This window comes from Megalobrama amblycephala, linkage group LG2 (genome assembly GCF_018812025.1).
Source record: "Megalobrama amblycephala isolate DHTTF-2021 linkage group LG2, ASM1881202v1, whole genome shotgun sequence".
Lineage (NCBI taxonomy): Eukaryota > Metazoa > Chordata > Actinopteri > Cypriniformes > Xenocyprididae > Megalobrama > Megalobrama amblycephala.
Genome location: NC_063045.1, coordinates 40358902 through 40377259, shown reverse-complemented (window position 1 = coordinate 40377259; position 18358 = coordinate 40358902). Strand labels below are relative to the sequence as shown.

General features: G+C 36.7%; 1 protein-coding gene across 2 annotated transcripts in view; it reads left to right on the top strand.

Annotated features, from left to right (window-relative positions):
• The first annotated feature begins 5168 nt into the window (after positions 1-5168).
• Positions 5169-18358, top strand: part of LOC125258475 (ephrin type-A receptor 5) — an 80684-nt gene continuing 67494 nt past the window's right edge. The window contains exons 1-2 of one of the 2 annotated variants that reach the window (XR_007182632.1): positions 5169-5652; positions 10641-10705. Coding sequence is in view for 1 of the 2 variants with exons in the window: in XM_048175432.1 (XP_048031389.1) it covers positions 5562-5652; positions 10641-10705 (156 nt within the window). In the remaining variant the exon portion in view is untranslated. The remainder of the gene's footprint in view (positions 5653-10640; positions 10706-18358) is intronic. The other variant, XM_048175432.1, reaches the window with a different exon arrangement.

Sequence of the window (18358 nt, the reverse complement as noted above, 5' to 3'; positions counted from 1 at the left end):
TTGTTTTTAAGAAAACAGATAGAAAAGCACTTTTGCTAATAGACTGCCTAATAGATTTATCATTTATGCCGCGCAGCGATTTTCACGTCAACTGCAAGTATCAGAAGATTATTCTGGAGGCAGTTGACGTTGATGGGGGAATTTGTAGCTTTACTCACAAACTACAATTCCTGTTCATCAATAAGGTGAGAACTAGACCCGTTATAAACCTAAATATATTCGATTTAATTCAATTAATTGAAAAGTGTACTGTCAAAGTAGAAATAGAAGATGTTTGCTGTCATAATGATGACAGTAGTGCACACAAGTGTAGAAGCTGTTCAGTGCTCCGGTGTGGTTAGCAATCACACTACATGCATACCGCACCCGAGCCCAACTGAACTATGCTCTGGTCCACATCTTCCAAGCAGGCCAGGGACGGTAAAATGAACTGCACCCGGGCATGTTATGGAGCAATCACACTGGTCAATCGAACCAGACTTTGGGGATCAATGCGCTCGAGCACAGTTCAGATCACCTGGTGTGAGTGCACCCTTAGTTGACATGCAGTTGCATAGTTATGCTTATGGTTAACAGAATGTCTAAAATGGACCATTGAAATAAAGTGTAACCCAAAGCTAGTTGAACAAACTCAGAGTTTCAGAGTAGGTTTAGCATTGACAAAACCAAACAGATTCAGTCCTGTTTAGATCATGTTCAACTGTTTCTCAATGCTCTCTATAGACATTCTCTGTCAACTCAGAGTTTGCACCTTAAAGTGTGACATCTGCAGTGAACAGTCATTTGCAAGAAACAGGAAGAGCATCAGCTTGATTCACTTCAGGGAGAGTCAGGGTTATTATAATTAACTAAAATGAAAACTAAACCCAATTTTAGTTTGGTTTTAATTATTTGAAATAAAACTGTGGTCCCTGGCCACAGTGGCCGATCCAAGCTCCCTTGCCATGGCCATGGAGGCCATTCCTCGCTCCCTCTTCACGGAGGCGGAGTCTGAGTTTACTTGGCTTCAGCACCACCCTGCTGGCTCCCAGTATTACCGGCACCTCCCAAGCTCCTTGAGCTACCAGCACCTCCCTGTCTTCCTGTAATACCAGCAGCTCCCAGGCTCCCTGAGCTACTGTCACCTCCCTGGCACCCTGTATTGCCGGTGTCACCCTGGTCACCTGCCTGTTACCTGCCACTTCTTCTGGGCACCCATCCTCCCTCCCCGGATGGTCTCTTTTTGGTGCGAGGTCACCCCTTCCGGAGGTGGGGGAGTAATGTCACATTCTGAGTTGGTTTTTATAATCAGATTTATTTTTTGATGTAACGAGTAATGCATTACAAGTAACATGCTGTCACATCTGCCAGCTTCTTCTTCCATCTCCTTTGCTACCTTGTCAAAAACTTTCTTTCCCATAACCCATTGCCTGGACTCATTATGCTTCATTACTTTCAACTGTGTTTCATTACCCTGTTAACTCTGCCTTTATAAGCCTTGTGTTTTTAGTCATTCTTTGCGAAGTCTTGTAAGTGTCACACTGCATTTCTGAGCGCTTTCCCTCTGGTTACCTGTGTTTTGGTTTTGATCTTCTGCCTATTTCCCTGGATTTCCCTGTTTGCCTGTACCTTGAACTTTGTTATTATCTTGATTATTTTGCCCTGTGGTTTTGACCTTGTTCCTATTTTATGGATTACGATTATGGATTACCCTCAATAAAGCTGCATTTGGATCTCCTAACCCAAGCCTCAGAGCAGTTTGTGACACATGCATACATTTATTTATTTATTTACCTGCAAGACTCTCCTAGTATAGAATGAGTGGATGGATATTCCAGAACAATTTGGCATTTCTGACTGGCTGTCGGCCATCTTTGTTTGGAGAAAAAAAAAAAAATCCACATACAACTTGCCACTTGGTGGCAGTATATAGGATGATGCACTAGTGTCCACTGTAGTGGTTGATGTGCAACTATGCCATCAAAATTCATGCATATGCAAGAATTTTTTTTTTTTTTTTAAATAGCTGTCCACTGTAGTGACCTCTATGCATGAAAGGGTTAATAAAAACTATATAAGGATATATTAAAACAAAAACAAACAAACAAACAAACAAACAAAACTACTTGTAATTATGCAAAAAGTACTGTTATTACTATAGTAAGTACATGTAACATGTAACTATGTGACTTTAAAATAAAGTTTTACCATATATTCTTTTAAAGTAAATTTTTCCATAATAAGTAATCTTTTTAAACATATGCTAAAGTGTACGTCTTTTTCATGAGGGGATTGACCAGATCAGAATCTCATATTTCACATACAGAGAGTCATAATAAAGCCTGTTAAGGTTATCAGTGTGTCAGGTTGTTTAGTGTGTAAATGGTTATGTGAAGTGTCCTCTTATGTCTATCCATATTATAGTTTGTATTTCTACCCAACGGCTTCTGAGTAACCCTCTACATCCCATAATGCACCAGTGAGCTGCTCTGAGATTGTGTGCTGACTCTCAGATTGTTCCTCTTCCTGTACCTTTGTCCAAGTCCTCTCTCTCTTTAATGCCAGGACACGATTATCAGTACTGACAGCTCAGCTGTGTCTGCCTAAACCAAGCCTCCGCTCTGAGTGTGGTGGCAAAGACCCTGCTGTTTTTAGGTTGGTCTTTGAGAAGTCTATGACAAGTCCAGTTCACTTTTTAATTCAGAAGCTGTAGTCTCTTCAGTAGAGTTGGGGTACTTGGACTCAGTTTCAGATTGCAATTATGAATGAACTTGAACTTGGACACACTTGGGTGGACTCGAACTTGACACAGACTGACATTTTGGACTCTGAAAATATTCTGATTATCGAATACAAATCATGTGTAACATGAAAGATACCCAAACCCTTATTTTAAAGACTATGACATACTGTAGCTCGGTAGCTTTTCAAATTTGTGTCTTGGTGGAACCATTCAAATGCCATAATAGTTGCCCTTAAACGTACATTGAAGGGCAGACATGAGACTTTGAGGTGACTTTTGGCCAGTAAGCACCTTATATCAACCACTTATCAATGACTCAGTGATGCAGAGCATAACATATTAGATTAGATAGATGTGTCTTTAGCACATTTAAATACTTTTGCAGGTGTTTGGGTCTTGTTTTTTATTGTGCTATGTTCATCTAGACATTTAGCATCTGGACCTGACCATGATTGCGTGATGTTACTTGCAACAGAGACAATGATGCTGTAATGGATACGTTTGTATAATTCAATTCTGAAGACAACATCTTAACATCTGAAGACAAGCCCATCGTTGTTGTTCTTTAGTTTGTCATTTTGAACTCAGGATCTGAGCCTGATGTTGGCTGCTGAATTTCTCCGTGAGTGTCGGGTGAATGAGGACGTTGAGGAGCGTGGGATGTTTCAGGAGGGCACGGCACGGGAATATGTATAATCATGCAGATGAAAGAGATAGAGCTGCAGTCATCGAGCCGCATTTATCTTGTGGGTGGAAGTGCTGCTTCGGCTTAAATTTGGATTTTAAGAATGCAGTGAAAAATAGAGCTACAGATAAAAAGGCCATGTGAGCTTAAATCACAGACTTGCTTTTGGAAATCTTTATATTATTATGTTGCAAAAGCTTGTTGCTTTAAAGGAATAGTTATAGTTATAGTGCAAATTACTATGCCATATTATTAGTGTTTTTCTTTACATGTTTTCCTTGCAAAACTACAGTAAGGCCATTATTTAAACAATTAATGTAATTAGCATTCCAATTGTTCATATAGAATTGTATGTCCACATTATAGACACATCACCACTATACAATGGTTTTCTAAATAACCAGAAAATAGTTGTTTGTAGAACTAAAAAGTAGATTAAAAGTAGTTTTTATTTAGAACTGTCCTGAGTAAGACATTTTACATAAAAGATGTTTACATATAATCCAAAGACAAAAAATAGCTGAATTTCTTAAAATGACCCAGTTCAAAAGTTTGTGAACCATTGATTCTTACTGTGTGTGGTTACCTGGATGATCTACGACTGTTTTATTATTTTTTTTTTGTTTGTTTGTTTGTTTTTTGTTGTTGTGTGATGGTTGTTCATGAGTCCCTTGTTTATTCGGAGCAGTTAAACTGAGCTCTGTTCGTCAGAAAAAATCTCCAGGTCCCAAAAATTCTTCAGTTTTCCACCATCTTTTGCATATTTGAACCCTTTACAACAGTGACTGAATGATTTTGAGATCCATCTTTTCACATGGAGGACAACTGAGGGACTCAAACACAACTATTAAAAAAGGTTCAAACATTCACTGATGCTTCAGAAGGAAACACGATGCATTAAGAATTGGGGGGTGAAAACTTTTGAACAGGATGACGAGGTCCAAATTTTTCTTATTTCGCTTGAATATCTTTTTTTTTTTTTTTTTTTTTATTTAGTAGACTGCCTTTCAGAAGATACTTGCATGTTTCCCGGAAGAGAAATTAAATACAATTTACCTTGATCTTCAATTTCTAAATGTTTTCACCCGCCATCTATGAATGCATCATGTTTTTTTTCTGGAGCATCAGTGAATGTTTGAACCTTTTTTAAAATATGTGTTTGAGTCCCTCAGTTGTCCTCATTGTGAAAAGACGGATCTCAAAATCATTCAGTCACTGCTGTAAAGGGTTCAAATATGCAAAAAAAAAATGCTGGAAAACTGAAGAATCTGCAGGACCTGGAGATTTTTTCTGAAGAACAGAGCTCAGTTTAACTGCTCAGGACAAACAAGGGACTCATGAACAACCATCACAAAGTACATCACAGTATTAAGGATCAATGGTTCACATACTTATGAATGGGGCTATTTTAATAAATTCAGCTTTTTTTTTTTTTTTTTTTTTTGTCTTGTGGATTATATGTAAACATCTTTTATGTAAAATATCTTACTCAGGATGGTACTAAATAAAAATAACATGCATTTTGTATCATCTCCCTTATTTTGTTAAAATTATTAACATTTTCACAGATTCTGCAAGTGGTTCACATACTTTTTCTTGCAACTGTAGATAGATAGATAGATAGATAGATAGATAGATAGATAGATAGATAGATAGATAGATAGATAGATAGATAGATAGATAGATAGATAGATAGATAGATAGATAGATAGGCTTAATCTAAAGTGTTTCTTTATTGGATATCGTTAGGGAAACTGCCGTGTATCAGTCAAACACGTTCAATAGTCTATTATATTTTTGACACAATGTGCACATAGATGTCATTTTTTAACATTATTCGTCTGACTTACACCTTCATTAGTCTAGATGAGTCTCATGTCATGAGCAGTCATTGATGTCTATTGGAGAGCTGTAATCGTTTACTCCTCCTCCTCATGCTGTCGGCTGTGTGGGTGTCTGACAGCTCCGTGAGTCTCAAACCGGAGCGCTTCAACACTCACCGCAACGTGCGCGCCGCTTCTCTACGCTCAAATGTGTTTTTATTCCTGCGTGTCTACGGTCAGCGGTCCTCATGTCCTCTGTTACTCTCTCAGGATCGCTTCAGTGCTGATGTGATTTCAGTACATTCATTCATTTGACACATTTCTTCAGTCGATGAGTATGCGTTCACGGTGGAGTTACATCGCCTGGATTTGCGTCTTCAGTCTCGGCGCGTTCAGGACTTTCTGCATTCCTAGTAATGAAGGTAAGACATGGGATCTGGGAAAGGTGGTATTTGCAGGGATGTGATGGTTAACGGTCACTGGATTCAGCAAATAGAATATAGTTCTGGAAGTAAAGGTTATTCAGTGGTTCAGCAAATAACACTCTTCTTGTTCAGAACCATTTTCGGATCCATTTTTTGTTGTTGTTTGTTTTAGTCTCCAAACAACCATTTAGCAACCCCCAAAATGGGTTGCTGTATGGCTGTTTGGAGACTAAAACAAAAGTGTTTAATGAAACAAAAATAATGAAAAACAAAAAAGGTGTTTAAAAATTGATTCATTAAAGGTTCCTCAGATTTGTACAATCGTTTCTAAATAACCAGAAAATAATTTTAAAAGTTATTTGTAGAACTTAACAAGGTTCTTCAATGGTATCAGACTGTCAAAACTTTCTGGCTTTATATAGAACCTGTACATAACGTACACCATATATTACAATAAATACAGGACATTATACCGGTTCACAGTTTACACATGAAATAGTATAAATGCATCAAACATCCATTAGATCTTCTCCAGAACCTGTTTTATGGGTCTTGCTCTAGATGGCAACAGAAAGTTTATATACACAGGTTGAAATGTTATGTCTTATGTGAAGCATTATGTAATATATAGTCCATAAAGACAGCACTGATTTCACACCACACTGTTTATTGGAGCAGAAGTTTCTGAACATCACTGATTACAGTTACAGTGATAACACCCAGCCAGGTGTTATTTAAACATCTCAGTTCACTACTGCACATGGATAGAAGTCATAAAGTGTTCAATGGAGCCCTTCAAAGATTTTGTGAATTGTGTTGTTCAATAAGAACATCCATTAAAAGATAATCAGAATGAAAGCACTATTCAGTGAAGTTATTAATGTAGATTCAATAGTCTATTTTAAAGACCTGTAGCATGTTCTTTAGGACTCAGATATTAAATGCAGGATGAAAAGGAATACCTATGCAGTATGATTTCTACAGTGCATGGAGACAAAGATGAGGCACTTAGTGAAGTTTTTTATATATATATATATATATATATATATAAGAGGTTAAAATTGTACTAGAAAGATCAGATAGCTCTAAAATGTATATTGCATTGGACCACAATGACACTTTTTGTAAAAATATGATGTCTTTTTTTGTGATAGCTGAAGTGTACACGTGGGATGGTGAATTTGCATTAGAAACGTAGAGACAAAGGAAACACAGACACTGCGTGCATCAAAGTTCCCTAAATTTGCTTTGTAGTGGTCAGAGAACAACAGGCACTATTCCATATTTTACAGCTTTATTTCCCAGGATACAACAGTATATTTGCATGAAACCCTTTCAAGCTTTTGGACATTTTAACTAGCAAACATAAAAAAAGATTTCACCCGCTGTTACCGTGGGAAATGTCAGCAAATTATCTGCAACTAAAATTAATGTGTTCCAATTTATCACTCGGGCTGAAGTGCTCAGACTATAGAATATGTAAATATTCTAATGAGCAGAAGTCAGCATATGGATAGTGCAATGACAAGTGTGGGGATGAGTTGATTGATTGTACGCTGATGATGGCACAATAAAAATGAGAGCAGGATGGGGGGAGGGTGCACGGGTGCCTACACAGACTGGCACAATGGCCCGGCAGACGCGGAAGGACAACGGCCACTTGAAAATCACAATAGCTGCGAGTACTGTATGGTAGAATTTGAACGAACCTGTCGATTTGGAGAGCTGTGACCTGCGGTGAACTGTAATCTGTAGGGCAGCGTGCTTTAAAACACTTTAAATTAACAATTTCAGCCGGTGCATTTGGACAGTTTAACCTTGAGTATTCCAAAGCAGAAAGACAAAACATCAGAATATTTGCATTAAATATTCTGCAAGAAAATGTCCCGTGCTAATCAGTGTTTCTTCAGAATCTTTCTTTCATGGTTTACGTTTTTGTTCACTTTTAAAATGTGTATTCTTTCCCTCCCAAAGTTAGTTTTCCATTTATTGCACCTCTTTCAATACTTGTATTTGCCTAAGGATGGACACAACCTCTCTTTTATCTAGTTCAGAACTGTACTTCTTCATGCTAATTAGATTTATGTGATTCTCCCCAGGATATTTTTCAGTTTAAGTAGGACAATGCACATCGATGTCTGTCATTCAAATGAAACGCATTTAGACCTCATTTAGAGACATTTAAATGGGCCACACAGACTATTTCATTTGGTGTTAAAAGCATATTAAATGTAAATCTAATTTAGTTTTTTTTTGTTGTAATGTGTGAGTAAGTCTCAAATTTGGGGTTACATAACATGTAAGATCAATAATCTCTCACTCCCATCCAACTGTTGGCCTTATTGATTTTTGGGAAAAAAAAAAAAAAAAAGTAATCATAAAAAAAAAAAATCCTAAATTTGTATTTTTTACTGATATTTACCCATTTATGTCTTTCACATTATTTGTTTTTAGCACCATTGCAACATTTGTATTGGTTTCATAGTTGTTAGCTTGTTGTTTTGGAGCCAAAAAAGATATTGCTATTGTGAGTCATCTCACACATGCTAAATAGTCTCGCCACACAACCTTTGATCAACACAAGGTCAAATTAAAATTCAGCCCTGATCAGGCTGTGAAAGTAAAGGTCATCTAATTAGCTGTGGCGGTACTCATTCGTAAAAGGTTCCAGCAGATAAAAAAAAGGACCTGTGACCTACTCTGCGTATCAAATACTGGCACAATAATCTAAAAAAGACAGGATTGTTTTATAGACATCTCACATAGAATATGCACTCAATTTAACCAAGGGCAAAGATTAGACAACAAATACTTCTCCATATTCTATTATACGTCCTATAGGGTGTATTTTCAATGATTATCCTCAGTGTTCAGACAGATTTTATTCAATACTGTAAAAAGCCAATGTGATTTTGTAGGTATTTAGATGTAAAGTGTCTGGATACAGCTGGGAATTATTTTCAGGGGCATTTTTACCTTTATGAGGTAAAAAAAGATATAAGACAATAAGATATGAAAATATTATTATATATATATATATATATTATTATTATATTATTTTCAGTTTCAATTAAATTTTTGACACTTGTGGCTGCATTTGTTACCTAAAGTCCTCATTCATTTTTATGATTTTATTACAGTATCAACAAACTGACAACATCTAAAACACTTTTACATGTGTGCAGCTTTCCTTTTAGGGTCATTGATTATTTCATTCATGGAATTTAGTGATTGTATTGTATATAAATGTTTAATGGCATAACACTTACAATCTAGTTATATAAGCATGTGCATACTTTACTTATGAATGCCTTCGAAAACAAATGGACTCAAAGGCTATGTTCAGACTGGAGGCAAATCATATTTTTTTTTCTCAAATCAGATGTTTTCAGGCAGACTGTCAGCATTATCTTTTGCAAGTGATCAAATAAGATTTGTGTCCAGACATAACCAACCTATCTGCATGGATTGCTTTGGTATGGACGTAGGCGTACCCATGTATGTGACAAGGCTTTCGGAACTGATGCAGAAAAAAATGGAGGTGCATCATCTCGCTCTCCAAATAAGCGCCCTGTTGAGTCCTAGTACAGAACTCTCACATAGGAAAATGCAGAAATCTTTGGACATACCTTTTGAACAATGTATGAATACTTCCAGCATTTCTGTCACCAGTTTTGACGTTATCATTTTGTGTTGCATTAACCCTCTGGGGTCTGAGGATTTTTGGGGCCCTGGAGAAGTTTTGACATGCCCTGACATTTGTGCTTTTTCCAGTTGTTCATAAACATATTAATGGAAAAAGTGTCATTACACTGTATTCAGCACAAACTAGGCTACAATAATATGTGAGGAACATGTATGTACATGTTTGTGTTTGTCACAAGACTTCTGGGTATTGGAGGTTGTAGACTTGAGTTTTTGATTCAAAATGATGTAAAAATTATCCTGCCTACTCGTTCATATATAACAATATATTGATTTAGTTTTTGTAAGACACTTTTTGTCAAGAAACACAGTATGCGTGGAGGCATGAATAATGGGTGATTCACACCTGAGAAGACAAAAGAATCGCATAATGAGCTGTAATGTCTTGCATAATAATGAAGCCTTTCAGTCAGGTAGGTGTGAAAAAACCCTCTGTGATCATGTCTCAAGCTCATCATGGTGTATATCAAACATACAGAAAAAACAGCATACTGTGAAATATTATTACAATTTAAAATAATGGTATTCTATTATATACTTTAAAATATAATGTATTTCTGTGTCTGAACAATTATGTTACCTCTGTGGCATTTCATATAGCCTTTTAGCTTAAAAGCATGCACATTTGGAGAAATATTGATGCATTCTCATATGTTTATGTCAATTATCTGTACAGAGGAGTAATATTTATTTAAGAGTGACGCAAAATAAAGTTTTAAATCCGATTTGAGCAGCCAGAGCATCCAGACTGAGACACATCTGTAAAAATCTGATCGGAATCGCAATTCAAAAAACCCATCTGGATATGCATATTTGGATAGTGTTGCTGGCAGTCTGAACATGGCCAAAATGAACTAGATATTGTTGTGAACAAAAACAACAATAAAATATAAATATGTGTACATGTATACTGTATATGCAGATATCGACAATAATATGACAAAGGGCAACAAATGTAATAAAAAATTTAATTCAAATTAATTTAAAAAAAAGTTTTATAAATGAACATCTGTGAAATCTAATTAGATCACCCTGAACTAGATCGTATGATACAATTAATGTGAAGTACAATTAATGTGATAATAATTATAATTAAAATAAATGTCTAAAAAAAAAAAAGTTAGATCTACAGTACAAAATTAATGAGATCAAGATGATATTGTGGGAAAGGACAACTAATGTGATCTGCAAAGTAAAGCAATCTGCATATAAATGTTATTTTTATATTACGTTTACAACTCCAGATCATTGACTTGTCCCCGTTTCTTGTTCTCCTGCAGTGAACTTACTGGACTCTCGCTCCGTAATTGGTGACCTGGGGTGGGTTGCCTACCCGAAGAATGGGGTGAGTTCCACACATCTTCCTGTCTCTCAGCACTCTGAGTTAAGAGCTGGCTTAGGAGAACATCTCAAGGTCTCCAATTCCCTTGATGGCAGAAAAGACAGTTTCAAAGTGAAAAATAATAGAACGTGGCAAGTGCGGCACAGAGAGAGAGAGGGAGTACGAGAGGTCAGAGTCAAACAGAGAAGAAGGGAAAGCCCTTTTTTTTCTAAAAGAGGCACAAAGACACACTAAACCTGCTGTTCTAATTTCTTTGTGACACTCAGAATGTAATTTATTTCTGTCAAGCCAGCTGATTGGTAAACCCACAGAACAATGTGTTGAATTTTAATGACAAATGGGCAAATATGTGTGTGTTTATGTGTGTAATTTTTTTTTTTTTTTTCCTGTTTTCTTCTGTTGTTTGGCATATATGGAATACCAAAGTGAAGAAAGCTGAAGCTAGATGAAATAGTTTGTCAGCAGAAAAGGAACGTGGGTTTTGAGTATCTTGGTTGTATTTGACAGGCTGTTGAATGAATAAGCAGCTACAAACTTGAACAGAACGGGAAAATACATATCCCAGTATTCCTTTAGATCTGTCAGAATCGTGTTGTTTTTATACCCCCTCCAAAAAAAAAAAAAAAAAAAAAAAAAAAAATCATGTTCTTATCATGACATCACCCAGTTCTAGTTTGCTGATGCAAGAATAGCGATCCAGTGCTCACTTTTGGGCCCCTGCTAAGCAATCACTTGAATTTCAAGATTTTGATTAGAAAAGTGTATTTGCTTTACCACTGTGCAAACACTGTGATTTCTCTATTCTCAATATCAGCTTGCTCGTCCCAGCTGCTGTTTAGAGGCCTTTATTGTTATCTAGCGTGGCCTGCATCCAGTGTTGACAGTGTGCTGTTATAGCTTAATTCAGTTTCCTGTTGTGATGGTAAAAAAGAGCGCTTGCATTGTGCTTACCTGCACCTGCCCTCCAATGCAACAATACAGGACGACAATAGATCCTAAAGTCTCTAGGCACGCTGCATAACACCTGTTATGAGAGACGATTATTCCTCCTTTGAGATGGAAATACAAACATCCTTCCGTGATATCCTGAATATGACGCGAAATCTGGGGAGCGATAAATCAATGTCAGATACAGCAGAGGGCTATTCACATCCTTCTCAATGGCTATTGAGATTAAATGATTTTCGCTCCATTATTAGATGTTCAAATTACTCAAGGGTGACACTTGCACTTGGATATTGTGTCAGCAAGCCTGGGATGTTAACTAGTCTTGCTAATATGCATTGAGTTTTGATTGAAGAGTTGATTTAAAAGCTGACTGATTTTTCATTCTTAAGTCAGATTCGTTTTGACACTATTCATAAAGATATTCTAATATGTTACTAGTCCATTAAGTGCATCTTTTTCAATACCATTTCAATTTAAATTAAGGTATAAAAGGCCTTTAGAAAAGTAGGAAATTGTTAATCTCACAGACTAGATAAAAGGTAACGACTTTAATATGATACAAATTTTTAATTCTATTAAAGGGATAGTTCAACCAAAAATGAAAATTTGATGTTTATCTGCTTACCCCCAGCGCATCCAAGATGTAGGTAACTTTGTTTCTTCAGTTGAACACAAATGATGATTTTTAACTCCAACCGCTGCCAGTCTTGTAATAAGAGTGGACGGGAACTCGAACGATAAGAGTCTAAAACGCTTCCATAGACAAGTTCAAATTAAACCCTGCGGCTCGTGACGGCACATTAATGTCTTAAGACACGAAACGATCGGTTTGTGTGAGAAACCGAACAGTATTTATATAATTTTTTACCTCTAATACACCACTATGTCCAACTACATTCAGCAATCGATTCGTAAGGTCTGTTCGCGTTCTGACAGCTGCAGTGATGTCTAGCACTCATTGAAGTATATGCGCGAGACATCACTGCCGTTGTCAGAGCGCGATCAGGCCTCACTAAGCGAGTGATGAACGGAGTTGGACATAGTGGTGTTTTAGAGGTAAAAAATGATATAAATACTGTTCGGTTTCTCGCACAAACCGATCGTTTCGTGCCTTAGGACATCAATGTGTCATCACGAGCCGCAGGGTTTAATTTGGACTTGTCTATGGAAGCGTTTTAGACTCTTATCGTTCGAGTTCCCGTCCACTCTTATTATAAGACTGACAGACGGCAGCGGTTGGAGTTAAAAATCAGCATTTGTGTTCAACTGAAGAAACAAAGTCACCTACATCTTGGATGCGCTGGGGGTAAGCAGATAAACATCAAATTTTCATTTTTGGGTGAACTATCACTTTAATTTATTCAAAATACATAAAAAATTTAGTTTGTATATTCAATATATCAGTTTCTGAAAGTATTAGTAAACTGTCTGCTTAATATCTGCTAACTTTATTTTTATGCTCCCCAAGAGACATTCTACTGACTATAAGTAACTATGCAACTACATGTCAACTTATTCTACTAACACTAACCTAACAGTCTACTAATACTCTAATGGGAGTTGGTTGGTATATAGTTGCAAAGTTACTTATATTTAGTAGAATGTCTAAAGTGGACCATAGAAATAAAATGTAACTGTTTTTTTATGAAAGGCATACAAACACTCTAAAAACTAATTCAGGGGACCTTTAGTCATTACTTATATATATATATATATATATATATATATATATATATATATATATATATATATATATATATATATATATATATTATTTGAAATAAAAAATCAATTTCTGAAATGCTGTTAGACTTTTTACTTGTAATTGTTATTTTATTGAGCTTGGATGACACAAATTATGCCTATTGATTCGATATACTATCATGACTTGTCATAGTTTAAAATGTTCAGTTAATCAAAAATGTATTTAATTTTAAGTTCTGTTAATGTAAAATACAATCTGCTGACGTGTACACATGTTTCATTGTTTTGAGTTGTATGAACACTTCTTTTAATTTAGACGAACTTAAGTTAAGTGAAACTGGGCTGGGATTTATATTTCCCATCATGCTTTGCCCATGGCACTTGAAAGGGAGAGTAAATGCTAAAATTATGTGTTATATAATGTTTTTTGCACAGGATTAATGGTAAGGGAGATTTAGCAGTAATTAGTGTTTTGTTATGCTAATTTAGAAGAGTTTCTGTTAATGTGGGTTTTTGGAGATTTACCATCATGGTGACAAGCGGTGCTTTGTAAGTTCATGTTACTTAGAAATGCGTTTCATTGTGTCCAAAAAACGTCTTCACCTTACTTAAAACATTATGTTGGTTCAACTTAAATAGTTGCGTTCATGTTGACAATTATTAAGTTCATGTTACTTAGAAATGTGTTTTTATTGTGGCAAAAAAACGTCTTCACCTTACTTAAAACATTATGTTGGATCAACTCAAAATATTGCTTTGAATTAATGTAATTCTCCTAATTGGCTTAAGTTAAAAATTCTAGTGGAAAACGTTAACATTTTTTTTTGTTGTTGAACCAATGTTTTATTTTTTAGAGTGTACATGTCTTGCATAATGAAGAAAAAAAAAAACTTTATTGAAAGAATTAATTTTTCAAAAGAAAGCTTTAGAAGTAGTGATATAATTATATGACGTAATCTTTTATTGTTTTATATAAAAATGCAAATTTCAAAAAGAAAAGAAAAAAAGTAGTCCATCAAATCAAATTTGTGTGGTACGATCATACAGAAACCTGGAATTGAAACCAAGAAATTGCATCATAAAGGGCCCCTGTGATTAAGTCTGTTAAAACATCAGATTATTTAACATTTATTAAATGATTGTACAATGTTATATAGTGTGAATGCCAATAAACCTAATCATTTTTACGTTATAAGTTATAATTGGTTTGTATGCAAGTGCACAGAAAGTGATGTTGTGTAGATCATCATTACAAAAGGGGGTGTACATACAAATTGCAGGTGGTAAAGGTTGGAAAAATCCCAGGAGATTTGGGATTAATAATGTGAGTTAGGGAGGAGATGCTGGTTTCCGGGAGGCTTGGGATGTTTGTTATGCTGTTAGAGTTGACTACACTCACAATCATATTAATTCAACAGAGCATCGAGAGTGTGTGATGGATTTAGCAACAGCTCAGCGGTTTTAAGAGACTCAGTAAAGCCTGTTACTTACATGGCGAATGAGAAATATGGCGGATATACCCTCTTAATTCATCTAGGTATTGGTTGACAGTTATTTGAGGTTTTAACATTTTAAGAGAAACCTAAACCACCCAAGGATTAGTATGCATTCTTACATAAAACTTATAAAAAAGGTCACTCATTTGCTATCTCCATCTTTGCTATCTAACTAGTCTCCATATATTCTAAGGCAACATTCTAATTGAAACTGAACAAAAGTGTCTTATTTTAAATGCACTTCATTGGCAGAAACTCCTCACATAAAGACCTCCTTATATGAAGAGCACAGGAGACTGACAGCTGATGTCCAGATGTTAGAATATTGCTAATCTAACTGCATCACACTCTAATATTGTGTCCTAACAAGACCTGAAACAATAATGCGAGTAATCAAAGGTATCCCTTCCATGTTAAACCGTATTTTTGTCTTAACCAGCAAGCAGCACATCATTTTGTTGGTTGTTTGGTTTCTGTTTATGCAGTGTTGCTCAAAGTAGCCCTGAACTAATTTTTTTGTTTGCATGGTTCACATAGGTAACACAAATGCGTTAGATGAGCTCGTTTTTTGAAAACTCAAAGGCTTTTGGGGCTTTTGGACCTACAATCAGCAATCTGTACTGGCAGGTACATCACAAAACACCAGCGATTATCTTTTCTCCCCGGTTTGTTTGTTTTCAACCCTGGCTTCATGCTGCTTTAACCGCTGTCAGAACAGACCAGATTTGCCAAGTCAACGAAGCGGTTTACAGGAGCTCAGCTAAATCCGGGCTTTGTGCAGGCCTAGGGCACCTCTGGCTCACACCGCTGTCTTTTTTTCCTGTCTCCTACCGAAGGGGAAACATGCATTGATGTGATGCTCAACAGAGGAACCCCTTCACCCACCCTGAAAAGTCACATTCACATGTCCCACCACACTCTCACGCAAAGAGCCAAAATCATAGCAGGGAGTTGTTTTCAACCATGCTTGTCAGTCATGTTCGGCTCCGCCCCCTGTGGACCCTGGGCGGCAATGACAGGGATGGCTGGGCGATGGTGATTGGTGGGTAATGACGGGTTATTGTTTGAAAGTCAGTGGGTCGTACTTGCTCGTTCTCTGTGGTGTAGTGTCAGTAAACAACTGAGGAGGAAGTGCTCTGGGAGTTGGGGTTTATGGGTAAATGCACGTTTATAGCATATGCTAACTCACACTGGGAGAATTGAGGGTTTTAGGGGCAGAAAACATTGGTAAATTAGTGTGCCAGGATAGTGGAGGGAAGGATTTAGATGGAAAGAAAGAGAAAACAAAGAGAGTCTCAGTAGGGGATGGTAGGAAAGAGAGTTTGAGTGATGATAGTTCACAGAAATGTATATGCTGAAAGGACTGACAACTAGCCACAGAGGTATTGCAACAAAATTAAATTATATAATTTTTCATGTGATCTGTTAGACACATAATAGGATAGATGTCCAGGCACCACTGACTACTGTTTTTAAAGAGTTGGTTGACCCAAAAATGAAAATTATGTCATAAATTACCATCCTGGTCTCATGACGAAAACGTACCCGTGGGCACGTTTTCGCGAGTCTCGAAATACGTACCAGTGAGTACATATCGCTGCAAAATGTCCACTGAGCGGCGCTAAAAGCGTTTTCCTTTTTTTTGCCAGAGCAGATAATAAGGTGAATGCGGTATGTTTTTATGCGCTACTACACCTAAACCTACCCGATGGCGTTAACAAAAGTAAACGTGACGTAAGAAGCGTCCGCGATCGTGTACCGTTTTTCAGCTCGTTTTTTTTTTTTTGCACCAGTCAGTCACCTTTCGCGGGATTCGTACCCAGGCAGGGGGGGTGAAGGAATCGATTCCTTGTCGTAAGTCCAACTCCGTATCGGCCGAGCTACCGAGCAAGCTTGATTGCGGCCAAAAAAAGCGTAGCGCGTAGGGCCGGAAAGTCCAAAGTACGTTCGTTTACAATCGGGCACTCCGGTAAGAAGCGTTTTGAAGTCGCGACATGGTATTGCGCGAGGAGACGTCAAAACGAGGCTTTACGAAACCATAATCCGACCCCGGCTGTCGTCGAAACCGTGTGTGAAAACGTGCCAAAGTGCTCATTGACGTTTTACTGGCCTCTAGCGTTCGTTTTCTGTCGAAAACTGCGGCCAGACGTATGCGCCGGTACGTAATTTTGTGTCTCGCGAAAACGTGCCCAAGGGTACGTCTCTCCCATGAGACCAGGTTGCAAATTATTCACCCTCATGTCATTTAAAACCCATTAGACTTTCGTTCATCTTTGAAACACAAAGATATTTTTAAGGCAGCAGCTATTTGAACTAAATGATAGATGCTATTTACACTAAGTGAAAATAGCAGTATTTAGTTAGATGCTATTTATACTTAGTGCAAATAGTGGCAGATAAATATTCAGTGTATACTTTTAAGTAAGGCCAAAACCTGCCTTACTCTCCATGCCACTGCTCCTGTTATCAGTGGGATTTCTTTTGTGATGTTGTTTAGCTGAATCAAACAGTGGTGGGCAGAGTGTAAATAGCCTCTGCAAACAAGGCAGGCTATTTGCACTTGCTGTAATATAGACACTCCGTATTTTAATAACAATCCAATGATATTTGTTCTTGTGTGTCAAGCAAGCACATTTGAGCATGACAGTATGTGCATTGATCATTGTTTATATAAGAATAAAAGCCTAAATTAAAGTTCCTCTGTTTTGCTATTTTAAACGTTCCTAATTTTGTTTTGGAGGTCACCTACAATAGGTTTACCACATCCAAGGTAAAAAAAAAACAAAACCTCATAATATACATTGCAGCATCGGCTCTTGTCTCACAGTGTCTGAAATCGTTCAATAAAGGATTCGATCTGTCTTAACCCCTCTTTCCCAGAACCTACTCTGCTCTGGTTGGTTAGATGGCCCAGTCTGTTGTGATTGGTCTACTTTACTCTGGATGGTCAGATGGCCTGGTTTGTTGTGATTGAATCTGTTCATCATGTAAAGCAATCATGTCTCTTCAAAAGAATTGGATTGACATGCTTGACCGTGTGTTACATTAAAAAAAAAAAAAAAAGATTTTTGATGCTGTTCACTTTATTTAAACAATGTATTTTGATTCAACACTATTGTATCAGGTTTCTGGTTTAAATGTGATTGATTCATGTTAAATTGACTTGAAACAATTACTCTTTGACTTAACTTGATGTTTTCATATTGAAATAACATGTTTCAATGAAGTAAACCCAACCAGGACTCAATCAAACAGGATTTTCACTTCCCATCATGGTTTGCAAAGGGGCTGAACTAGGAGTGTAAATGTTGAAATAAAGTGTTATTTTAAGCAGTTTTTAGGAAGATGAGAAAATAGAAAGACTTTTTAATGTTTACTGTTCTATGTTGGTATTTAAAGGTTTCTGTTAATTAATAGTTTTAGGGTTACCATTGTGGTGAATTGTTGCACTTGTGCTTGGGTTGAAGACCTGCTAACAAACTTTCATATTACTTTAATAAGAACGTAA